Source organism: Oncorhynchus mykiss, chromosome 25, assembly GCF_057628025.1.
Source record: "Oncorhynchus mykiss isolate SJ-2025 chromosome 25, ASM5762802v1, whole genome shotgun sequence".
Classification (NCBI taxonomy): Eukaryota; Metazoa; Chordata; class Actinopteri; order Salmoniformes; family Salmonidae; genus Oncorhynchus; species Oncorhynchus mykiss.
In genome coordinates this window covers 63,152,029-63,178,912 of record NC_143046.1, presented here as the reverse complement: position 1 = coordinate 63,178,912, position 26,884 = coordinate 63,152,029, and the positions used below count along the sequence as shown (strand labels likewise).

At 41.8% G+C, this 26,884-nt stretch overlaps 1 protein-coding gene across 4 annotated transcripts in view; it reads left to right on the top strand.

The window, feature by feature from the left end:
• The window catches only part of LOC110505455 (uncharacterized), a 39,918-nt gene that overhangs the window by 7,900 nt on the left and 5,134 nt on the right, over positions 1–26,884 (top strand). The window contains exons 1-6 of one of the 4 annotated variants that reach the window (XM_036962639.2): positions 10,156–10,307; positions 10,430–10,688; positions 25,994–26,131; positions 26,259–26,302; positions 26,441–26,591; positions 26,745–26,846. In XM_036962639.2, coding sequence (XP_036818534.2) covers positions 10,454–10,688; positions 25,994–26,131; positions 26,259–26,302; positions 26,441–26,591; positions 26,745–26,846 — 670 coding nt within the window. In that variant the 5' untranslated portion in view covers positions 10,156–10,307; positions 10,430–10,453. Of the gene's footprint in view, positions 1–10,155; positions 10,308–10,429; positions 10,689–25,993; positions 26,132–26,258; positions 26,303–26,440; positions 26,592–26,744; positions 26,847–26,884 lie in introns of those variants that run through there. The other 3 variants (XM_090220709.1, XM_021584683.3, XM_021584682.3) reach the window with 3 other exon arrangements.

Sequence of the window (26,884 nt, the reverse complement as noted above, 5' to 3'; positions counted from 1 at the left end):
ATGCAACTTATTGTGACTTATTACTATTTTACTCCTGAATGTATTTAGGTGTGCCATGACAGGGGTGGAATACCGATTGTCTCAAGACATTTCAGCTTTGCATTCCCCTTTGACGTTATGGGGTATTGTTTGTCACTGGCCTACACACACTTAATTTGAATCCATTTTAAATTCTGGCTGTAACGCAACAAAATGTGGAAAAATGAGCAAATACTTTCTGAAGGCACTGTATAGGTTGTGCTGTTGCATTACATTGGTCTGTATATGTCTGCCATAGCAGGTTAACCAAACCAAAGTCGCACAAACTGGTTTGCCTTTGCTGTGATACATTTCAACCAGGAAATACACACCCTTCAAAAGCTGGATTGGGATACTCGGGATGAGCTGCACTGCAGATGTTTGATATGTGGCCTGGTTTACATACATCGTGGTGTGTGGGTCTGATGGTTGCTTCAGGCAATGCAGCTTTTCACTGCTTCCCTCCCCAGGCTTCCTCATAAAACTGGAGACCTACAGATCCCATGGAATTAATGTGGGTCAATGACATACGGTAGTGCAAACTGTCAGGGCCCTCACTGCTCCAGGATTTACAATCACAAGCCGTTCTGTTCTCAAAGAAGGGAGTCAAACACAACATTCTATCCTCTACACTGTCTTGTAGTTACTGATGAGCTATTTTGCTGCTGTTGTCCTGTGTAGGACTGTTCAGTAGACGTTTCTCCTGGCCAATGTGAAAGCACCACGTCTATTGTGAGGGAAAAGTAAACAGCATGTCAGAGCACAGGCCTGCTCCAGCAGGATTGGGCTGGGCTGGAAAACCACAGGGGAGGCTAATGATTGCTCATGTGTGTGGATGCAGGTAAATCAATAGCCACGTATTAATCAATGTTTATATCTTAAATCACACGTTCCTTGAGACTTTTTGTTAAACCCTATTTTTGTGTGTGTTATTATGTGTGTATCATTTGCGTCAACACCCAGCCACCATTGAGCTGTGTGTTTTGGAGTACTATAATTACAGTGCCAATGAAGCAACTGTGTAATTTTGGCAGGGGCAACTTTGTGTGACAGAGTTTTGGTGTGTCCTGATTCTTAATTTGTGTGTGTGAGAAAGAGGGTCTCTATGGTAACGTCCCGACTAAAGTGTTCACAATAGTCCTAAGTGCTCTGTTGTATACTTAGGCAAACATGTATTTATCTAAGGGTTGGTCATGACTGCACAGCAACAGCATTGTGATTAGATCCACTGGAACTATATACAATGTTGTCATTAATGATCTCTTATGTGCTAATGTGAATGTGGTTTAGACTACTTACTTATAAATGCATAAGCTAGTGGTGCGCGGGTCAGCTGTTCACCTGCACCCGCCCGCAATTGCTAAGAACCTATCCGCAACCACCCGACCACAGTACCAGTCAAAAGTCTGGACACACCTACTCATTCAAGGGTTTTTCTTCATTTGTACTATTTTCTACATTGTAGAATAATAGTGAAGACATCAAAACGATGAAATAACATATGGAATCTGTCGTCAAGGCAGTGAAAAGGGTGGCTACTTTGAAGAATCACAAACATAAAATATATTTGTAGTAACTTTTGGTTACTACAAATATTTCATATTTGTGATTCTTCAAAGTAGCCACCCTTTGCCTTGACAGCTTTGCACACTTTTGGCATTCTCTCAACCAGCTTCATGAGGTAGTCACCAGGAATGCATTTCAATTTCAACAGGTGTGTCTTGTTAATTTGTGGAATTTATTTCCTTAATGCATTTGAGCCAGTCCGTTTTGTGACAAGGCAGGGGTGGTATACAGAAGATGGCCCTATTTGATAAAAGATCAAGTATTATTATTAAGATCAAGCCATATTATGGCTAGAACAGCTCAAATAAGCAAAGAGAAATTACCGTCCATCATTACTTTAAGACATGAATGTTAGTTAATACGGAAAACGTCAAGAACTTTGAACCAAATTTGAAATGTTTGGTTCCAACTGCTTTCTTTGTGAGACACGGAGTAGGTGAACGGATGATCTCCGCATTTGTGGTTTCCACCGTGTGGAGGTGCTTTGCTGGTGACACGGTTAGTGATTGATTTCGAATTCAAGGCACAATTAACCAGCATGGCTACCACAGCATTCTGCAGCGATATCCCATCTGGTTTCCCCTTAGTCCCACTATCATTTGTTTTTCAACAGGACAATGACCCAATACACCTTCAGGCTGTGTAAGGGCTATTTGACCAAGAAGGAGAGTGATAGCGTGCTGCATCAGATAACCTGGCCTCCACAATCACTCGACCTCAACCCCATTTGAGATGGTTTGGGATGAGTTGGACCGCAGAGTGAAGGAAAAGCAGCCAACAAGTGCGCAGTATATGTGGGAACTCCTTCAAGACTGTTGGAAAAGCATTCCAGGTGATGGAGGTTGAGAGAATGCCAATCTAAAATATATTTGTAGTAACAAAACACTTGGTTACTACATGATTCCATATGTGTTATTTCATAGTTTTATTTATTCACTATTATTCTATAATGTAGAAAATAGTCAAAAATAAAGAAAAACCCTTGAATGAGTAGGTGTGTCCACACTTTTGACTGGTACTGTATATGTGAAAATCTGCGGCCCGCCCCTGACCCTCACCCGCAAATATAGAGAATGCCCAGTCAGAGAGAGACGAACCTTTTTTTGACAGGCCATTTTAGATAGGTATATGTTTCTTCATATAATTTCCAACATTTTGGTAGGCCATTTGTTAGTCAACTTGTCTATAATTGGATACATGCAAATGCAGCTTCTCTTCTGTCATTACTTGTTACTCTAGAACAAGTATTCCCAAACTGGGGTACGCGTTGTGATTCACTTTATTTTTAAAGATATTCTGCACATTTTCAAACATTTCCATTTAAATTTGCCAATGGGGCTTTACATTTGGGTGAGTTTTTTTCTCACCTGAGTAGCCTCGTTTCACTGCCAAAAATAACATTTAAACCATCTAGTGTTCAACAAAATAACACAATGTCAAATTCAGGTAACCTAGTCTCATAATTACCATCCAATCACATTAACCGTTACTCTCATAGCTGCTGCTCATTCCGTTTGCTCGAATATTGATAAATGGTCAAAAAAAGTAAGGCCCGCGTCCATAGAGACACATACCAGCTTTACTGGTAGTACTGCACCTGTCAACGACAAGTTGTTCTGCTTCCACGAGCACATCCAATGCTAACATCAATAATTCTACATTTGATGTTAGCCCAGCTAGCATGGACACTGACAGTTGTGAATCTGATGCAGCTGAAGAGCTACTGCTCCCTTACCTGGAAAAGCGCCGAACAACAAACAGGGACGTTGGACCATCTAAGAGGTGCAAATATGATGAGCACTACATTTATTTGGGGTTCACTTATATTGGGAGTAGTGCCTTTCCTCAGCCACAGTGTTATATGTGCAAAAGTGCTCTCACAACTTGATTAAGCCTTCACTCTTAAACAAAACATGGCAATTTGAAAAATAAGCCACCGTAGTTTTTTGTGAGAATTTAGATGACTTTTGAGTAGTAAGACTTGTATAAAAGCAACAAATACCATTAATAAGAAGGGGCTAGAAGCGTCTTGTATGGTGAGCTACTAAGTGGCTAGGACAGGCAAGCCCCATATTATTGTGGAGGACTTCATTCTTCCTGCTGCTACGGATGTGGCTGGGACAATGCTGGGGGAAAAGACCAAAAAAACTATAGACAATGCCTTCATCAAACAACACTGTTTCACGATGCATCAGTGACATGGCAGGAGATGTTTTGAAACGATAACTGCTTCGCATACAAGCCAGTGAATTCTATGCTTTACAGCTGGATGAGTCAACAGACGTGGCGGGCCTGGCACAGCTCCTGTCCGTTACGTTTATGGGGGATCAATTTAAAGAAGACATCCTCTTCTGGAAACCAGGACAACAGGAGAGGATATTTTTAAAGTACTGGACAGCTTTTGTGACATCAAATGTACTTTGGTGATCAAGATGTGTTGGTGATTGTACTGATGGCGTAGAAGCCATGACAGGGAGACATAGTAGAGTGGTAAAGCACGTGCAAGCAGTTGCTCCTGATGCCACTTGGGTACACTGCAGCATCCACTGAGAGGCTGCCAAGGTAATGTCTGACAGCTTGAAATACGTTTTGGACACTACAGTGAAAATGGTTGACTTTGTTAAAGCAAGGCCCCTGAAATCTTGTGCATTTTCTGCACTTTGCAATGATATGGGCTGCGACCATGTAACGCTTTTACAACTTACAGAAGTGCGCTGGTTATCAAAGGGCATAGAATTTAGAGACAAAGTTGTCTTTACTGACCATTTTCACTTGTCTGACTGCTTGCATGATGATGGGTTTCTCACACGACTGGCCTGTCTGGGTGATGTTTTTTCATCGCCTGAATGATCTGAATCTAGGATTACAGGGACTCTCCGCAACTATATTCAATGTGCAGGACAAAATTGAGGCTATGATTTTAAGAAGTTTGAGCTCTTCTCTGTCTGCATTAACAAGGACGACACACAGGTCTTTCCATCATTGTATGATTTTGTTTGTGTGCAAATGAACTCAAGCTTATGGACAATGTCAAATGAGATATAGCGAAGAACGAGTGAGTTGGGAGCGCAATTACGCAGGTTCTTTCCCGAAATGGATGGCACAAACAACTGGATTCGTTATCCCTTTCATGCCCTGCCTCCAGTTTACTTACCGATATCTGAACAAGAGAGCCTCATCAAAATTGAATTTATCAGAAGCCACTGACAGATTTCTGGATTGGGCTGCGCTCAGAGCATCCTGCCTTGGAAAATCGTGCTGTTAACACTGATGCCCTTTGCCACTTACCTATGTGAGTGGATTCTCAGCCCTCACTAGCATGACAAATAAATACAGGCACAGACTGTGTGGAAAATGATTTCAAACCAATACAACCCAAAATTGCAGAGTTAGGTGCATACTTTCAAGCACACCCTTCTCATTAACCAGTGATGAGTTATTCACAGTTTTTGATGAACAAATAAGGTTTTATATGTAAGATGGTTAAATAAAGAGCAAAATGATTGATTATTATTTGTGCCTTGGTCCTATAAGAGCTATTTATCACTACCTGGCTTGTGAGAAGTGACATACTCACACTCTGTTTAATAAATGTATAGTGCGTGTGTGGCAGGTTTACAATGATGCAAAAAACAACATTTGAGAGTGCGCTGACCCTGGTGCTAGAGGGGGAACGCAGCTGGAGGATGAATGTTTGAAGGGGTACGGACCTATAAAAAGTTTGCGAACCACTGCCGTAAAAGACTAAAACTCTTGCTCACCAGAATGTCATAAATCAATAGAATGCTTCAATCCAGTTGACATTGCTAAAGTTTCTCTTTCCTCTTTCGTATCTGCTTCTCTCACCCAGCAAAGACGTTTAGGGACCAGGGAGAAAATGCAATAAACAAAACGTGAAAGATTTGACCGGTTTAAAGGGATATTTCCTTTTCTTTTTTTTGCATTTTAGACCTATTTTCCACTTACTTTCAGGGTTAAAGCATCATCCAGACAGTTATGGTCAGAGTTCCATTCCTGAGATTTCTTTGACAGGCTTTAGATGCTTGCATGAGCCATGCAGTGGCCAGACTCACCCCCCCCCCCCCCCCCCCAAAAAAAAACGTCCCCACAAACTTGGAACTGGTGGTGTGAATGTGAAAAATCTGAGAAATTCAAGCCAATGTTGACTGAAATTGAATGTCTGTGCTGTTCCGATTGGACTTGATAATGGCAACCGAAGACACTGATGTTGATCACAGCGCAACAGTCTGTGTGACATCATGCAGATCTCCTAGCCCTTATCAACCCAGGAGTAATTTAAATGTTTTTCCATGTCCCTAAGATCAACTTAAAATAACGGGCAGGAAGTAAACATCTGAAATTGAAGTTATAAATAATGTATACATATCAATTTTAATGTATTATCTGTTTCATATAATGATCCCTTGTTGATATTTTCCCCTGTTCCATAGTCAATATTGTCGTGTTGTGATGGAATGGGCACTCAAGGGAGTAGCTTGGAAAAGGTAAGACAGTATTACTCATGCGTCGTTGAGGCCATCCGTAGAAAGTATCCTTTACCTTTAGGAGTATACATTGGATTCAAGGAGTCTGAGGACGCACACTTGCTTCTCTGAACCACTTGATTCTGAAGAATGTATAAAGACTGAACTTGGTGTCATTACATGTTATTACACAACATGGCTATAACCATGTAACAAGGTGTATAACTGGCTATGTGTATGTGAACAACAAAGTTACTTGTTGTTCCCAAATAAAAGCTTGTTTTTATGAGACAAACATGTTCCCAAATAAAGACACATTGTGCAGGTATGTGTTTTTGACAATCCATTAGTAATATAAAGGTTATGAAAGTCAACACATACAACTAATAGAAAAATACACTTTTGAATAAGTTAAAGAACATATAAACATGTTATACACTACTACTTTAGCAATCCAACTACCTATGTAGCTTCTTTCGACATCTTGGCTATCCGTATCCCTGTCATAGCTAGGAACATGTAGACTATAATTATCCATGTCTTAGCTAGGGACATGTAAACTATCCTTATCCCTGTCATAGCTTGGGGCATGTAGACTATCCTTATCCCTGTCATAGCTAGGGACATGTAGACTATCCTTATCCATGTCTTAGCTAGGGACATGTAGACTATCCTTATCCATGTCTTAGCTAGGGACATGTAGACTATCCTTATCCCTGTCATAGCTAGGGACATGTAGACTATCCTTATCCCTGTCCTAGCTAGTGACATGTAGACTATCCTTATCCCTGTCATCGATATGGACATCTAGGCTATCCTTATCCCTGTCCTAGCTAGTGACATCTAGGTTGTCCTTAGCCTAGATGTCCCTAGTTAGGACAGGGATATCTGTATCCCTGTCATAGTTAGGGACATGTAGACTATCCCTGTCCTGGCTAGGGACATCTAGGTTATCCTTATCCCTGTCCTAGCTAGTGACATCTAGGTTGTCCTTAGCCTAGATGTCCCTAGTTAGGACAGGGATATCTGTATCCCTGTCATAGTTAGGGACATGTAGACTATCCCTGTCCTGGCTAGGGACATCTAGGTTATCCTTATCCCTGTCCTAGCTAGGGACATCTAGGTTATCCTTATCCCTGTCCTTGCTAGTGACATCTAGGTTGTCCTTATCCCTGTCATAGCTAGGAACATGTAGACTATCCATATCCCTGTCATAGATATGGACATCTAATCTATCCGTATCCCTGTCATAGCTAGTGCAATGCTGCTTGTTTTCGTTATCCTCTGTTGACAAGCGAGACATGACATGCCAGCTCTGGAGTGTCATACTTGTTGCTCGTGCAAGTGGAACAACACTGGCAACGTACTTCAGCTGAAATAGTTAGTCCTATATCACATTTTTCTACAGGCCCCCAGAAAACGTAATAGTCTGTAGAATTTTATTTGGAGTCATTTTGAAGCACGTTTTTGGGTGAGTCTCACCTCTACCACTATTTGGCTCATGCAAGCAACTAAGCCAGACGACACACATCTCAGGAATGGAACTTTGACCAAAACTGTCTGGATGATGCTTCAACACTAAAAGTAAACAGTAAAAAATGAAATATCCCTTTTAAGGAAATGAAAAGCTGTTAAAACGACCCAACATGATTTGTTTTGTTTTTTTTATAAGATCTGTTCGGCTTGGATGCATATTTTTATGTGGTTGAAATACTATCAGATTTTATGATGCTGATGAAGATGGCACCTTTACAGACGATCCTAACCACTCATTAATTCTCTCAAGATGCTGAAAGAAAGAAATATTTCTCCACTCCTGTTCCTGAGTCAAAATGTACATTTTTTTTGTGTAATTTTATGTTAAGAAATTGTTCATTCTTCAGGAGTTCATATTACATTAGGCTATCTGAGAGGTTTTAGACCTAGAGTCAGTGTCCATATTTCAGTTAGGCTACTACTCCATTTAACCCATCTGAACAATAGTTCCCTTGACGTGCCATTTTAAAGTCTGTCTTGTGACTGTCTAATTTCTATAGCACCTCACAATCACACATAACAGAAGTGCTATTATCATCTCTAACCACTTCACCAAATCTTTCCCAACATTAGACTACTGTCCTGGCTCTCGCTTCTATTTATTTTCAACCCTCTATTTTGCAGCTTTTCTCCAACGTTGTCCTTTATGCCTCAGTGGATCGACGTTAACTTTTTCTGCCCAAGTTCTCAAATGCATTTGGCAATTTGTGTGTGTTTGGCGCACTACAGTTAGGCCCTGAAGCTTAGGCTACGCACAAATGCCATGTAAAAATAATGAAACACCTCAATGTAGCCTATAGATAAGAATTATGGATTTTTTAAAAATGCATTGTTTTCTCTTTTCAACCTGCCAGCCCTGTGGATATGAGTCAACCCACGGATCATTAGCATGAGCCTTTGTCAGACCTAAATTCATTTTGTGCAATGTGTGTAGATAATTTTGTGAAACAGAAAGACATTGGTTTGAACTGAGTCAGGTGGGTGGTCCTCCACTGTATCCCAGGTTGCTATGCGTCTCCCAGGAGATGTCGGTCCCCAAGTGTTCAACAGCCATCTCTTCACTGTATCTGCACATTGTCAAATGTAGCTACTGCTTAGATTAACGGATGTCACTCATCCCTAAATTACAGTAATTTGCATGGAGAGAAACACAGGGCTCACTGCAGATGGATGAAAGGGGCTGAGACTTTTCACTAAAGGATACCCACTTTACTGGCCTGTTGGCCTTTCACTGCAACTCAAAGTATCTCTCTGTGAAGATTTCTTATGAGAAACATTTACACTCATGAGCTCCTCTCCAGCTATCCTCTTGATTCTTTCACAGAACATCCATGGGAAAGTCCCCTCATTTCCGATTAGACAATCATGTGATATGAACTTGTATATTTGGGGCGGCAGGGTAGCCTAGTGGTTAGTGTTGGACTAGTAACCGGAAGGTTGCAAGTTCAAAACCCCGAGCTGACAAAGTACAAATCTGTACCCACTGTTCCTAGGCCGTCATTGAAAATAAGAATTTGTTCTTAACTGACTTGCCTAGTTAAATAAATTCCCTGCTTGGGAAGAGCCGAGCATGAGCAGTAATTGTCTGTGGTGTTAGTTCAGTGATGGTTCCTGTCTGGGTGGGTGGGGATGAGATGTTTACCCATATTCCTCCATTGGAGGTTCCAGTGGTTGAATGCTGACGTTCCTCCAGGAAATTGGAGTGATTAACGGTTCATTTCTGACCAGTGTGAGGGGCGCCTGGCAGCCTGCATCTGCCTACAATCATTTAGTGTGCCTATAGCCAAACCAGGGCCTTAATTACAGTACACCACTTCTCATTCCAGATCCTCAATACGTTATAACGGAGTGCTGACCATTTTATGATCATTTTGAGACCCATATTCGAGGCTTAAAAGCTCCTGGACATTTTGCTATTAGGGATGTATGTCAGTACAGGGACATCTTGCCAAGTGATTTTGGAGTCTTATGTGTTGGTTTCATGTCTCAAGCACACATTCTATCTGAAGAATTGAGATTTGGCTGATGTGCTTTCATGTAACTTGGCTGGAGTCCCCAATCCTAGCCGCCAAACGGTTAGAGTGAACTCCTTTGCTGCCTCCAAACCATCATCACATACGATAAAGCCCAAGGGTTGGGAGAGATTCTAGTGCATGCTTCCCGAATCATAGCTGGTATGGCGACGAGTGTCAAAAAAAATCCTCAGCTGGAGTGAACCCAACACAGTGGGTCCCCAGGAGTGAGGTTGTGAAACCTGCCTTAGAGGAAAGAAGTTTGACAGGAAGGAGAGGGGGGTGAGCTCATTGTATTGGTGTTGTTGAGAGAAAGCCAAAGAGAAACCATAACAGAGCGAGAAAAAGTGAGCTAGTTTTGGAGATGGATGCTGTCAGTTCTCTGGTATTGTGCTGGAGTATACGTGGATGTGTATATGTTTGTTTAGTGTCTGTGGGTGTGTTTGTGTGGCTTCGGGTGGGGCACTGAATTATGACTACATGTTCAGGAATGAAGAGGGCGGTGCCAGTTCTTTGCAGAGGCAGTGAAGTTTGGTTGAGAGGCGGGATAGGAGGGGGTTGAGTGGGCTGGGCTCTGAGCTTCCTAACACCCTATCATTGAGAGAAGGGCATGATCAAATGTGTTGAAGTAAATTGAAACCAATGGCGCAATGCTTGTGTGCAATTGCTGTAGCAATTGGAATAGACAATGGTGAAGTATTTATACAAAGGTTTTTCTTCAATGAGTAGAATTGCTAGTATTGTTACATTAATATGGTGGGGTTTGTCTAATTGACTCCTTCTCTTTTCTCCATCTCCTTTTCTCTCTCTTAGGGAGTAAGTCCAGTGTGAGGTGGGATGTCTAGCCGTGAATCTGTGGGGGACCTGATCCCCCAGGACCTGGCGGAGGTATTTGCCCATGAGAGGCTCACCAAAGGGGGCCGAAGGAAGAAACGTCGGGGCTCCCTGGGCCGGGCATTCGGCTGGCTCAAAGGGAAGAAGAAGAAGGACGTCAATGCCAATGGACAGAGCCAGGACTTTAATCCAGGCCGGCCGATGACGGGCAAGACCTTTACACAGGGCCACAGCCATGGTAAGATCAACCAGGGAACCCAAGAGATTATTGCCATGTAAATCCTCACTCTCCACTTTGATTGCTAAACAATGTTAAACATAGTCACTGTGTGCTGTCTCTCTCTCAACAGTATTTGAGGATGTGGCTATAAATGTTTTTTCTTTATTGGTATCATTTCAAGTAGGCTAGGTGGCTATATTCTACTATAGTCTAGTCTCTAGAAAGTGCACATCCCACAGTGGAGTTTGGTGTTGAGAAACAGTTGAATATCCTGGTCTTGCGCTCCAAGGCGTGTTTGCTCTCTGGAGGACTGTTTGAACAGTCTCTGACTCACCAGCTGCCCTTTGACCTCCCCCAGCCATTGAATGCCGTGAACAAACCTCCATCGGTCCTGTTCTGTGTTACCCAACCACCCTCCAGCACTGTGTTCAGGTTACACACAGGTCGCGATTCCATACTGTAAAACAAGGAAGTAGACTCCCAGAGTGGATGAAATATGGCAGGCACACACAGGTGAAAACATACAAAAATGTACACATTAAAACATGCATAAACTTACACACGTTTAGACAATAAATGTATGTTTAAACATACAGAAACGTACCCCCTTTAAGACATAACAAACTAATACACAATACCTGCAGCTGGCTCAGGCATAGTCTTATTCAGCAATGCATGTTGGAGCTTGTGCATGTACATTTAAATGAGAGAATGTTGAATAATGTCAGTCCTTCAATGTTTTCTCAGTGTACTGTATCCTGTGGTATTGCCATGTTTTTAAGTGATGTTTCACTTTCAAATTCCGCTATAGGTAATGTTTTGAAAATCACACCTACAATCCAAATGATGCAAGCAGCACCACACAAGTTCTAGTGCCGTTTCAGCTAATTGCTCCATAGACTAGAGTGAACCCACCCCTCCCTGCAGTCACAGCTGGAAACGCAGAGCTGCTAGTTGAAGTGGAAAGGTGTTTGTGGATTTCCAGTGGGCCCTACTACCACACTGACTCTCACAATCAAAACATACTCACGCATGAACATAAATACACACACGGGTACGCACACTAGTAGTGGGGATCGATAATTACATATCACAGTATTTTTGGCTGAAACATTGATATTTGACTCCAGGTAGGCTATCGATTTGTAAAAGTATTTATTTTTGTTGCTACTGTAGGTAGCGTTAGCTAGCGCCAATCGGCTGTCCCTGCGCCTAAACTCAATTTTTTTTTCATTTTTCTTTTTAAATAGTGTGCTTTTTTTTTATTTCACTGATTTATCAAAACTTGCTTTGTCTTGTCTCTGTAGCAGACATACACGCGCATGTTTGGAACGTCAAATCGAAATATAATCGCAGTATTGAATAGTAATACAAATAGAATCATGAGCCCTAGCGCGTACACACACACACTTAGATGGTGAATATTTCCCCGATTTATTTACAAATGTTCCATCACGAGAATAAATCACTTTTCTCCCGGGTAACCCGGTATTTCCCGCCAAAACCGGAAGTGTCATTCAAAAACATTATAAAGCATATAAATGGCTGGATTTGATTAGATCTTTGATTAGCGTGATCAACTTCTAGCCTGATGAGCCATATATTAAATACGTTTTATGAGCCCTACATTAACGGCATGTAATGAGCACATGTGTAACGGATGTGAAACGGCTAGCTTAGTTAGCGTGGGCGCTAAGTAGCGTTTCAATCAGTGACGTCACTTGCTCTGAGACCTTGAAGTAGTAGTTCCCCTTGCTCTGCAAGGGCTGCGGCTTTTGTGGAGCGATGGGTAACGATGCTTCGAGGGTGACTGTTGATGTGTGCAGAAGGTCCCTGGTTCGCGCCCGGGTATGGGCGAGGGGACGGTTTAAATTTGTACTGTTACATTGGTGCCGTGACCCGGATTACTGGTTGCTGCGGAAAAAGGAGGAAGGTCAAAAGAGGGGTGAGTGTAACGGATGTGAAACGGCTAGCTTAGTTAGCGTGGGCGCTAAGTAGCGTTTCAATCAGTGACGTCACTTGCTCTGAGACCTTGAAGTAGTAGTTCCCCTTGCTCTGCAAGGGCCGCAGCTTTTGTGGAGCGATGGGTAACGATGCTTCGAGGGTGACTGTTGATGTGTGCAGAAGGTCCCTGGTTCGCGCCCGGGTATGGGCGAGGGGACGGTTTAAATTTGTACTGTTACACATGCCCAGATAATTGTGCCGTTATCCAATACATATACAGTATGATATAGGCTACAGCACATTTTACGCTTGAGAGAAACACAAAAGCCATTCGATGTAACTACCTATATGATCTCTTGGGAAAATAAATGAAACTAGCTCCAGTTGGCTAATATTTTTTAGTGTGAACTGTATCACTGTACTGTATGGACTGGAATTACGAGCATGGTAAAGTATTCTGGTGCAGCACATGTGTATAGGCTAGCGAATTTGATTGGAATTTTGATATCTAATATGGCCTATTTGTATTATAGTAAGGTGACGCATATTTACCTTTTCATAATGTTTCCCCTAATGTTATTAGCCTACGTCCCCTTTCTCTCTTGTTGCGTCATTCCTTCCTCGCTTTCAACAGTTACATTTAAAAAAAACAATCGTTGTCCTTATCTTAATCATTCTAATGGCATACTTGAATAAAATAGGACTACAATTCGATGCAGAAGGCTTTCACTTCTCTTAACAAAGATTGAATGGTTATGGGTATGAATAAGTAACTACTATAGCCTTCCGCCATCGCCCGCGTTCGCTTTTCTTTCAAACTATTGGCTTCTGTGTTTAACATTCAGCAAATAAGAGCTTGCGTCCCTATTCGAATAGTCTATTGGCATAAGAAATGCTAAAATAAAAATGTCCAGCAAGCTTTTCTTGTCTAGTTTTTTTCTGCATTTGGACTCCCAAGAGTTAATGAGCGTTTTTTAACGGTGCTACAGGTACTTGCGTATTGAGCAAGAGACAGATGCTGTAATTTAGAAGCTTATTATGCGTAACTCATCATAATTGGCCAAATATAAGGCTAATACTGCATTGAATTTATTACCTGAAAGAGGTAGCGCTATTTATATCCTAGCCTATCTCTCAATCTAGAACAGTATTATTTATTTTGGATGCTATTTGAATGGAGTTGATGGAGAGGGAGTGACTGCGAGTGCTCGCTCGCACACGGGTTTTAAAGCAACGATATTTGAGTGATAGGCTGTTTTAAAACTCTGCAGCTGCAATTACAAATAAAATAATCTTTACAATTAAAAAACAAGGTCATCCTGAAAGCCAGATGGAGATTGGTAAATAAGACGCGCATTCTGTCTTTACATTACTCTAGCATAGGCAATGCTGCAGCAAATGTTAGCCTACCTGTCACAATAAAAAACAAGTTGCGAGATGAGGTCTACATGCATTGTGAACTGCGCTCCATACTGAGATGGGCTGTCTGTCCCCACCCTGAGCGTTGATTCATCATGCAGAGGCAGTAGAGAAGACAGATTTAGACATCGCATATACATTTAACAGTTCCATTTCACGCCCTGCTGTTCACATAAATAATTTATTATAATTTACCGGTTTCTCGCAGTTATTTATCCCGGGAAAATCCTGGTATATCTCGGTAACCGGGTTCCTGCCATTAAACCCTAGTGCCTAATCATCATGTTAGTGGTGGGCTGTTTAAGAGCTCTGTGAGAGAATGTAAACTGAGAGGGAGAGAAGGGATTTCTCCCCTGCCAAGGTCAGCACAGGATACGTCCCCACATTGTGCACAGCAGGGCACAGGCCTCCCATGGAAGGTTTTCCTCAGGTTTCCCCCTCAAATCTCTTTAACCCAGTTCAGAGCAAGTTTAGTGCTCTCATTTGTGTGCTACCAACAGGTGGGGCTACGAAATGGACTTCTGCCATCCAGTGGTGTACAGCTATAATTCCTGGAAATGTTACCTAATGTTTACCTATCTTTTGAAGGAGATTGAGAAGGGACATTTCAAATTTGACCTGACATGTTGTGTGGCCTGAGCAGGGGCACTGTTTCAAACGGTGGGATATTGCTGTTGTGCTACCTGTCTGAGTGGATTACTCACAGATGCAGCAGTAATGAAGAGGTAGGCCTCAGGTAAAGCGTCCCTTCAGGTAACAGATACTATCATAATAAGAAAGTCTTCCTTTTTCTATGTAATTTATAGTCCAGCTGTTATTACGCAAGTGAGCCCTCAGCGATGAACATGTGGCATGTTCTGTGTTTGCCCTGGCAAGTAACTCCAAAAGGCAGCTTGCTTTTACCAACAACGTGGCTTGCTCAAATAAGAAGGCAACTAACACTTTACAAGATAGCATCTAGAAGTATTGTGCCAGGCATCAGATACTGAAATGCTCCTGGAAAAGCTTGCAGTATCCCCACAGAAGGTTAAATTCCTCCAGATAAGCCATATAAAAATAAATGGCAGCTTTTATTCTGGACGTGATTCAGTCATACCAAAGAGGATGGGGCCTATTGCCTGGCCTGGGCTTGGCATGCACCCAGTTAATTAAAATCCCAGCCAGAACAGTTACATTAAGTAGAAACAAGTGGTTCTGTTTCTTATTTTGACCCAGCCCTCCCTCACATAGATCTCACCCTCCTATGAATTAGATTAAATAAGTTTCCATCAGAGATCAAAACGTGTCTGGCTTGGCATTGTGTGTTGTTGTATCCAAGCAATGTTACTGTTATAAATGTCAGTCTAACAGACAGCTGATGTGTGTCCTGAAACAATAAACTCAATGGAATGGGGAATGAGAGGGGATCTACAGTGGTTTGTTTAGTGTTGTTAGGATGTCATGGGCATATGGCCTCTTGTTCAGAACCTTTGGTGAGAAATTGATGTGTTTCGTAAATCTTTCTTCCAGTTCAACTCCCTTAAAATAGTATGTTCACCCCACCTTTCTTCTTGGTGGGAATGTATTGGGAAACATGGACCAAAGAGTTTGACCCAGACATCATGTTTGAGTACATTGTAGCTAGCAGAGATAAGTGTGCTCCTGGACCCTACATTTTAATGTGGGGTAACCCACTGGCCCAGTAAATGTGTTGACACAGCCTCCTGTGATGACCTGGACAATGCCTCACATGGTCCTGGGACACACTATCCCATAGGCTGACCCTTTGTGTGTTTGCTGTACATGCGTGATTTATCTGTAGGCACTGCACACATCACCTGCATGGGCCTCAGTGCTTCTACCGTGTGTTATTTGCCTGCATTGCTTTTGGCCCAGTTGATCCTGTAAGCCACCTAGTAAAGCCAGGCTGTTAGCGGGCCTAATGCTGCTGTTGTCGCTCATATCTTGTGCTCGCTACAGCTGAACTTTTTCAACAGGTTCACACTAAGCTGACTGATAGGGGTATAAGGAGAGGGGGAGTGATGCCAGAGTGATATGATTATATTGTTCACCTGGCACCTGTAGGTCACCTGGATTCTTGATCTGTAGACGTTCTACTCTCACCCGGAGATTCCATGCATTCCTCGGCTCTAGACACTCAACTCCTCTGAGCCCAGAGAATGGTAGCTCTTTGTACGGGTTTGTCAAAAGTTATCACAGCGATTTTTGTCTTTCTAGTCCTTCTAAAGTTTGCACGATTTTGCCACATCTGGGCAGTGTCCTGCAATATTGTAGTCATACAGAAGTACAGGAGGAGTGCCGTACAGTATTTCAGCATGCCTTTCAATGTTATCTTACACACAGTTGATTAGCTGACTTTATACACTGAGTTTGGCATGACATACAGTTTCATAATGTGACGGTGTGTATGCATGGGTGTGGGTGACTGTACAGCATGAATAAACCTCTGAGCCTTGGATGAGCACATAAAGGCTGGGGAGAGCAGGAGAACCGGTTTTAGAGCCTGGATACTGTTTCTCTTTCCTCAGCTTATGGTGGGAATCAAACACACCGCCCTCCTCTGCATTGTTACATTGCCCCTGGCAGCTGCAGGAGTTTAACAGAACTTGCTGTGGTGTATGTGCTTGTCTTTCCTGCTTCGGTCTTATGAGAAGGCAAGGACCTCTGCCTTATCACTGTGTGTGTGAAATACCTGAAAGTAACCCCAGTCTGTCTGAAAGCAGTCACCATGACACTTCCCAACGTCACCTCTCCAAGGTCAGGTACAGGGGAAATGTATGCCTTGGCTCTTAATGACAGGGGCTGAAACACTCCTTTGGACATTGAGCTAGAGATGTCCATTTATTTTATGTGCAACAGCTCAAGCACAGGCTGTCGCTTGTAGGATTTTGCTTCCTGCCTAGTGATTAACAATACAGATGAATGGGAAGAAGTTGTATGACAACATGTAATAACATTTTCAATTAGAATAATTGGGAATATTAATCAGCACATCCTGATTTTTTAAAAATGTATATAAAGTGCCAGCATGCATGTCCTCTAGTCCTATTTATATGTTGGATTCCATCACTCATTTCACTCTTTGTAAAAGTCTAATGCTTAGTCTAATCATTACCTGGTCAAGCCTCATGGCGTTCAGCAACCGTTTCATAGCATTTATTGTAATGTAAATTACTCCCACCCTCCAGACTATTGTCATGGCAGGAAAACCATTTGAAACTCTGCCAGCCCACAAAAGATGATGTTGATGATGAATGCATGACAGAAGTTGAGTGATAAATGGGTATTGTATCTTTTTGGATGACAGTATCTTTATACACAACTTCATGGCATGCTAGATGAATGGAACCATGTAGCTTTTGATCATGCCAGTCCCGCTTTGACAAAATGGTAGCTTAAAGTCAAGGTGGTTAAACTGGTAATAGTTTTCCCCTCCCAGAACGTCATGTTCTTTTCATGCCCTCTCAAAGACTGAGGTAGTGATAAGCAGCATGTACATGTGCACACAGAGCGAGACCTGCCCAGTGGAATCCACCTAGCACACCCACTGTGCTTATGCTGCTACGCCCATGGTACCGTACTGAGCTTGCTGCCTTTTGCAGGCGTTGTGTATGGTGGAGCAGTGGTCGCAAATCAGTTTTTGCTGGTCTTATATGCCCCCAGACTAGAGCTCCACATCAACATCCAAAAGAACAGGTAATATACTGTACGTAATAACATCCATAGACCTTCAATACAGAAACAATGATGCTTTTTTAAAATATAGCTGATATGAAGAGTTCTCCAAAAGCCAGACGTTCTTTACAGAACAGCTTGCCATAGGCTTCCATGATTTCTAGATATCCTAACACTTGTCTTTGAGGGAATAGTGTCTACTGCCTTAAATTCTCCCTGCTGGTCTAGTAATGTAGATTTTAAGCTCCTAATGTAGTGTGACCTGCCTGTCAGTAGGGGCCTAGCAGAGCTGTGCCTTCCTGAAGTGTGCGTGCCCTAGCAGGTCTGACTCTGCATGTTTCACAGTCTCTTTCATTCTCCATTATTTTTAATGGGATTTTTCCAGAGCTTATCACTAGCTAAACCCTTGCTGTGGTGCTGCCTGTCAGGAAAGTGGGATACAGAAGGTTCTGTTACTCCTGACCTTTTTAAGTGTTTTTAATTAGAGAACCACAGGGAAGTACTCTGTACACATGACTTCTGACCTTAATTGGTGTAATTACTGTGATTATTACATGTTTACTGTGCTTGGCTGCTAATTCTGTGTGTGTACGTGTGCTGTTTACACACGTTTGAGTAAAGTTTAATGTGTATGCTGTGCATGCGTGTGTACAGACATGTTTAAACTTGAGGGATCGTTCTGATCTGTAGTGTCTGAAGGTGAAATGGACTGGAACGAGGCAGGATTTGTAAGTACACTATACAGTGCATTCGGAAAGTATTCAGACCCCTTCCCCTTTTACAAATTTTGTTACGTTACAGCCTTAATTAAAAATTGATGAGGAAACAAAATATTTAATCCATCTAGGCTACCCTGGGGCGGCAGGGTAGCCTAGTGGCCTAGCCTAGCGTTGGACTAGTAACCGGAAGGTTGCAAGTTCAAACCCCCGAGCTGACAAGCTGACAAGGTACAAATCTGTCGTTCTGCCCCTGAACAGGCAGTTAACCCACTGTTCTTAGGCCGTCATTGAAAATAAGAATTTGTTCTTAACTGACTTGCCTAGTTAAATAAAGGTCAAATAAATAAAAATAAATACCCACAATACCCCATAATGACAAAGCGAAAACAGGTTTTTAGATATTTTATAAAATATACCTTATTTACATGACTATTCAGACCCTTTGCTATGAGACTCCGTGCATCCTGTTTCCATTAATCATCCATGAGATGTCTACAACTTGATTGGTAAATTCCATTGATTGGACATGATTTGGAAAGACACACCTATCTATATAAGGTCCCACAGTTGACGGTGCATGTCAGAGGATAAACCAAGCCATGAGGTTGAAGGAATTGTCCGTAGAGCTCCAAGACAGGATTGTGTCGAGGCACAGATCTGGAGAAGGGTAATAAAACATTTCTGCAGCATTGATGGTACCCAAGAACACAGTGGGCTCCGTCAGTCTTAAATGGAAGAAGTTTAGAACTACCAAGACTCCTCCTAGAGCTGGCTGCCCGGCCAAACTGAGCAATCAGGGGAGAAGGGCCTTGGTCAGGGAGGTGACCAAAAACCCGATGGTCACCCTGACAGAGCTCCAGAGTTCCTATGTATAGGTTAACGATCCTTCCAGAAGGACAACCATCTCTGCAGCACTCCACAAATCATACCTTTATGGTAGAGTGGCCAGACATATGCCACTCTTCAGTAAAAGACGCATTACAGCCCGCTTGGAGTTTGCCAAAAGGCACCAAAATACTTTTATACCATGAGAAATAGGATTCTCTGAACTGATGAAACCAATATTGAACTATTTTGCCTGAATGCCAAGCATCACACCTGGAGGAAACTTGGCACAGTCCCTACTGTGAAGCATGGTGGTGGCAGCATTATGCTGTGGGGATGTTTTTCAGCGGCAGGAACTGGGAGACTAGTCAGGATCGAGGGAAAGATGAACGGAGCAAAGTACAGAGATCCTTGAAGAAAATCTGCTCCAGAGCGCTCAGGACCTCAGACTGGGGCGAAGGTTCACCTTCCAACAGGACAACGACCCTTAGCACACAGCCAAGACAACGCAGGAGTGTCCTTAACTGGCCCAGCCAGAGCCCTGACTTGAACCCAATCGAACATCTCCGGAGAGACCTGAAAATTGCTGTGCAGCGACTCTCCCCATACAACCTGACAGAGCTTGAGTGGATCTGCAGAGAAGAATGGGAGAAACGCCCCAAATACAGGTGTGCCAAGCTTGTAGTGTCATACCCAAGAAGACTCGAGGTTGTAACCTATTTTTGCTTTGTCATTATGGGTTATTGCGAGTAATGGTAAAAACAGCTTAATCAATTTTATAATAAGGCTGTAACAAAAATGTGGAAAAAGTTGAGTGGTCTGAATACTTTCCGAATGCACTGTGTAGCCGTAGAAGCAGTGACATATCCTCAGTGTTGTCATATATGTGGCTGATTGGGGGTGTGGCTTTCAGTTAGTTATTTTTGGCCACCCATCCATTGAGTGAATTTCATTCCAGTTCATCTGAATGTCATTCCAGTGCACTGCTTGCTCTGAGGGTGTTTAGATAAAAATAGAAATGTCATTTTCTTGTTGTTGCTTAATCTGATTGTGTGGGCCTGGCTCCCTAGTTGGTTGGCCTGGGCACTCCCCACCCGTGCCTACTTGGCTGAAGAAGTGTTTTAACAGTTTGGGGTTGTGAGGTGGGGGTTTGTTACTACGCCGATAAATGACAATATCCATCTGGACCTTTGCCACTTAGGACATTTTGTGTGACTGAACCATCTCAAGGAGAACTGGAGTACCCCTGCTATAGTCCTACAACATATACATGGCTCCTAGCCTCCCACGCATAAGCCCACTTTCTGTCCCTGACACTAAAACTGAAACTTAATAATATAAAAACGAAATTGATGAAAACAATTCTAACTGAAACCGAATAAAAACGAGTAAATCAAGTCTGAAAATGAAGTGAAACTAAACAATACATTTTTTTTTTTTAAAGAATAAAAACTAATAGAAAATCACAACTATAATAACATTGGTGTGCTCACTAAATGAAGTCTGTCTTTTTTATTTAACCCTTATTTAACTAGGCAAGTCAGTTAAGAACAAATTCTTATTTTCAATGATGGCCTAGGAACGGTGGGTTAACTGCCTTGTTCAGGGGCAGAACAACCTTGTCCCCTTGCTCGGTGATTCGATCTCGCAACCTTTCGGTTACTAGTCCAACGCTCTAACCAATAGGCTACCTGCCGCCCCATCAGAACCACCCTGATGACTGCGTTAGATCATGAGTAACAGGCATGAACTCATTCTACTGATTTCTCTCTTTAAATTGAGTCTTATTAGTTGAATGATCATGTCATTGACTTAATTCCTGAAAGACCTAGCAATATACCAATAGTCTGTATTATCAATTACTGATGTGACTGTAATGTAATGGCACATGGCTAAATGCTCAGTATGTGTCAAATGTACAATAATATCACAAAGTCTAAAATCATATGTTTTTTATTGAGACTGTAAACTAATCTTTGATGTCACAGCATTAATCTATTGGGAATCATGCATATTAGATTGAGTATTGTCACCGAAATTAGTTTGGGGGCTCACATGATTACAACCCCCCCCCATAAATCCTGCTGATGTTCTATTAGACTCAAGTGGGGTATTACTGTTATTAATATGAACATAATTATAATAGACTCAAATAAGTACAGATGACATGACCCCCCCCCCCCCCCCCCACAGACACACACACTATTGACTATCTCTGATTGTTGTATTCATCTTTAAATCTTTCATCTTTAAATCTATTTGTCATTTTGGCTGCACCTACATTTCCTATTTTCTCCTCCTGTACCGGTTGTCCCTACCTACAAAGGTCTCACCTCTCTCTTATCTATGAATGACAATGTCATGTTAAATAAAAAAGCCATTGATGGCCCACGTGAGTCATACTTCGTAAGAAGGTACCATTCATCCTGGTGAGATACCTGTAGCACTGATGTAAAGAGTTATAGCTACTGAGCATGACAATAACATGGCAATGTTTGCTTACTGTATCAGGAAGTAAATATACCACTTTCCCAGGTGCAGATTGAGGTTTGTGCATCACAGTAGAACACATTTTCAGACATACCCCTCGTGCGAATAAGGAATGTCAATTGTAGATTTGCTAAAGGGATGTGAAGTAATAAGATACTAGCCTCTCCACAACATTTGTATCAGCAGTAAATCACAGGGAATTATGTATTCAGTTGATTATTTTAGTCCAGTGAGAGCCCATTGACTGTGTTGGTAGATAAAAGTAATTGGGGAACATGATTTCATTGTGTAACATTATTATATTGTGTAAGGCATAAGTGTTAAGAACATTCTCTCCCAACAGGATCTATCTTGTTTGAATACTGAAACCTTCATACTGTCTAGCTCCTTTACTCCACCTTGTGGGGAATGTGTGTGGTGAGAATCGGACTTCACGAGGAACTTGTTCTTCAAGGATTCCAATAGATCTCCTCTGTCAGTTAAACCACATTAGTTGTCAGAAATGGCACAGTAGCTAGTCAGTATGATTAAATGGTTGCTTCAAGCAGATGAGAGCTTAGACTGTCTAACCACTATTTCCCTTTGTGTGTTTGAGCGATTGTGTCTGATCCCACTAGCATGGTCAGTGTCATAACAACGCTCTGACCAATCCAGGGTCAGCATGTCCACAAACAGAGAGCCGTGGGGATCAGTCGCTCAGGGACATAAGGAAGGGGGTGCTTATTCGAGGGATGGGTAGAATTAGGTTCCTGGGATTAGTGTGAGTTTGCGTTGTCTAGTGATGGAACCACTAGATATGGGTGATAATAACAAAAACAAGGGAGATATCTTCTATCTGGATCCACTGAATTATTTTGTCTGTATCGGATGATGATCTACCCTAAAACAAAATTAAACTCTGGAAAAACAAACTCACTGGGATAGTTTTGAACTCCTGTTTACTTTCAAGGGATAAGATCTGTTTTTATACATTTTTGGGGTTTATATTACCATGGTATCTCAAGAGCTATGGTGGTGCTTTTGACTCGGAATGTTCACTGTCTGGCAGTGCCTTCGCTTTTCAACAGGAAAGGTGAGTTACAGTATAGGCTAAAGCAATGGACTAAGTCCTGGATATTCTCAGACAGTTTTCATTTATGATGCATACCTTGAATTCCCTTCTTGAAGTTTTATGGCCAAGCAAGTGTTGGCCATAAAACCTTTTCTAGGTCATTTCTAGGGGATAAGGGAAGGGTGGTTAACTGGTTCAATTGATATGAGTAAGACTGTAAAGGGGACTAGTTCATACCTGTAGTCATGAAATGTGTTAACTGTTAGCTATTGGTGTGATCGAGGCATTGCAAGCTCTAATGGACCATTCTATTTCATCTCTTCTGATGTTATTTTGTTGAATGTCTATCACTGAGAGCTTGTATTTCCTTACTTTGCTGGGATACTGTCACTGTTTCTGCAAAACACTTCATTCATCAATCATTCTGACTAAATTGACAGTTTGTGTGAACTTGTTATTATTAGGAGGATATGGTAAATGTGGTCAACGGTATATTTCCAGAGAAATAAAGAGATGGTGATGATTATAGCAGTGATCATTGAGGGCACATGGTAGAACGGACTAATTCCAGCATGGTCCTCCTAGCCCAACAGAGCATGTACAGGATGTGGCTACATTTTAAAGCAGCTTTGTTTAACTAAAGATGATGGCTTAGCACGCGGCCACAGCTGCCCTGCACTTAACATTATCTCGCTGATCCTAGATGCCAGGACTAGAGGTCGCCCGATTTAATTGGAATGGCCGATTTCAAGTTTTCATAACAATCGGAAATCGGTATTTTTGGACAGCGATTTGGCCGATGTTTGATTTTTTTTTTTTTTTTTTTTACACCTTTATTTAACTAGGCAAGTCAGTTAATAACACATTCTTATTTTCAATGACGGCCTAGGAACGGTGGGTTAACTGCCTTGTTCAGGGGCAGAACGACAGATTTTTACCTTGTCAGCTCGGGGATTCAATCTTGCAACCTTACAGTTAACTAGTCCAACGCTCTAACCACCTGATTACATTGCACTCCACAAGGAGCCTGCCTGTTACACGAATGCAGTAAGAAGCCAAGGTAAGTTGCTAGCTAGCATTAAACTTATCTTATAAAAACAATCAATCAATCATAATCACTAGTTAACTACACATGGTTGATGATATTACTAGTTTATCTAGCGTGTCCTGCGTTGCATATAATCGATGCGGTGCGCATTCGCGAAAAAGGACTGTCTTTGCTCCAACGTGTACCTAACCATAAACATCAATGCCTTTCTTAAAATCAATACACAGCTATATATTTTTAAACCTGCATATTTAGTTAATATTGCCTGCTAACATGAATTTCTTTGTCCCTTCTCTTGCAACAGAGTCAGGGTATATGCAGCATTTTGGGCCGCCTGGCTCGTTGCGAACTGTGTGAAGACTATTTCTTCCTAACAAAGACAGCCAACTTCGCCAAATGGGGGATGATTTAACAAAAGCGCATTTGCGAAAAAAGCACAATCGTTGGACGACTGTACCTAACCATAAACACCAATGCCTTTCTTAAAATCAATACACAGAAGTATATATTTTTAAACCTGCATATTTAGGTTAGCAGGCAATATTAACCAGGTGAAATTGTGTCACTTCTCTTGCGTTCATTGCACGTAGAGTAAGGGTATATGCAACAGTTTGGTCCGCCTGGCTCGTTGCGAACTAATTTGCCAGAATTTTACATAATTATGACATAACATTGAAGGTTGTGCAATGTAACAGGAATATTTAGACTTATGGATGCCACCCGTTAGATAAAATATGGAACAGTTCGGTATTTCACTGAAAGAATAAATGTCTTGTTCTCGAGATGATAGTTTCCGGATTCTACCATATTAAATGACCCAAGGCTCGTATTTCTGTGTGTTATGTTATAATTAAGTCTATGATTTGATAGAGCAGTCTGACTGAGCGATGGTAGGCACCAGCAGGCTCGTAAGCATTCATTCAAACAGCAATTTTGTGCGTTTTGCCAGCAGCTCTTCACAATGCTTCAAGCATTGCGCTATTTATGACTTCAAGTCTATCAACTCCCGAGATTAGGCTGGTGTAACCGATGTGAAATGGCTAGCTAGTTAGCGGGGTGCGCGCAAATAGCGTTTCAAACGTCACTCGCTCTGAGACTTGGAGTAGTTGTTCCCCTTGCTCTGCATGGGTAACAATGCTTCAAGGGTGGCTGTTGTCGATGTGTTCCTGGTTCGAGCCCAGGTAGGCGCGAGGAGAGGGACGAAAACTATACTGTTACACTGGCAATACTAAAGTGCCTATAAGAACAATCCATAGTCAAAGGTATATGAAATACAAATGGTATTTGGACTAGAGAGAAATAGTCCTATAATTCCTATAATAACTACAACCTAAAACTTGTTACCTGGGAATATTGAAGACTCATGTTAAAAGGAACCACCAGTTTTCATATGTTCTCATGTTCTTATCAAGGAACTTAAACGTTAGCTTTCTTACATGGCACATATTGCACTTTTACTTTCTTCTCCAACACTTTGTTTTTGCATTATTTAAACCAAATTGAACATGTTTCATTATTTGAGGCTTAATTGATTTTATTGATGTATTATATTAAGTTAAAATAAGTGTTCATTCAGTATTATTGTAATTGTCTTTATTACAAATAAAATTTAAAAATCGTCTGATTAATCGGTATCGGCTTTTTTTGGTCCTCCAATAATCGGTATCAGCGTTGAAAAATCATAATCAGTCGACCTCTAGTCAGGACTGCTGTTCTGGAATGGGTACTACTACTGTTCTCATGATAACCCTATGACACTGCTTCTCTGAATTATATGAGAGTAGGAATGTTTGTGGAATATACTGGCTGATTATCTCAATGAAGCCTGCTGGGACTTGTGGCTAATGTAGTTGATGAATACCATTTAAATGTTGAGGACAATTACCCATTCTTTTGGGTTGTTGCATTGTCTTTATTGCACATAGCAGCCATTGTATAGTGAGTTTTATATAAAGATTGTTTTGGAACAGGATTGATAAGTAGAGATCTGTTCACATTCAACCTTTGTGGATATAATTAATATCCAATCATTTTGATACAATGTCATTTTGTCATTGATATTGTGCATTTATTTACACACGCTGTAATGAAAATGCATGCATAGACATACACAGTATGTATGTATATCCACTCACATTCTCTCTCCTCCCAGCAGTCCCAAAGCATGAGGATGGGACTCGCGTCCCTCCACACTTCCAGGAGAATGTGTTCATCGAAGGCAGCCGGCCTAAGTACCTGGAGGACCTGCACACTGAGGCCCTAGAGGGACTCAAACTGCAGCAGCAGGAAGGTACTAAACACCCTGAAAATCCCTCCAAATACTGACGCTAACTCAATCACCTACCCCTGATTAGATTAACTAATTAAGTACATTTAATGTGGCCGCTCTTCTTGAAAAATGTTTACCTTAATTTCAGAAACCAATAATTGGGTGGATTACCAGGATGACCAAAGCGTCACAGTAAGTTTCCCATTCTACATTTTAATCACGGTGCTACATCAAATCACTAAACATTATCCTGTTACAAGTTCACACCAAACCTGCTATAATTAAGCGTATACTAATGGTTTACTGTTGAACTTTCTGGGATTCCTATAGTCGACAGTGACCCGGCTGCCAGACGACACTGAGAGTGACAGTGAGAGGAGAGGCTATCTGTCAGACAGCACCATACCAGACACAGCGTCACAGGTCTCAACACGCTCCACTGTCTCCACACGGTCCTCACGGTCAGGACTGACCCGCCAAGGTAACCTGACATGACCATAGCCAGAGAATGATTCATACTGGAACCACTAACACCTTGTCCAACCAGTGATTGTTTGATTGTATGGAGTGAAAGTGCCTGTTGTTGGTAATTTTGATCTAATATTTCTCTCCTGCTTTTTGTTTCCTTCCCCAGCATCAACCTTCAGGCCCCTGAAGCCAGAGAAGGCCAAGGCCAGGAGGAGACACAGGAGAACCACAGTTATGGGGATACCACATCACGTCCAGAGGGAACTGGGTATGCTACTCATTATTTATGCTTTAAGTGGATTGAAA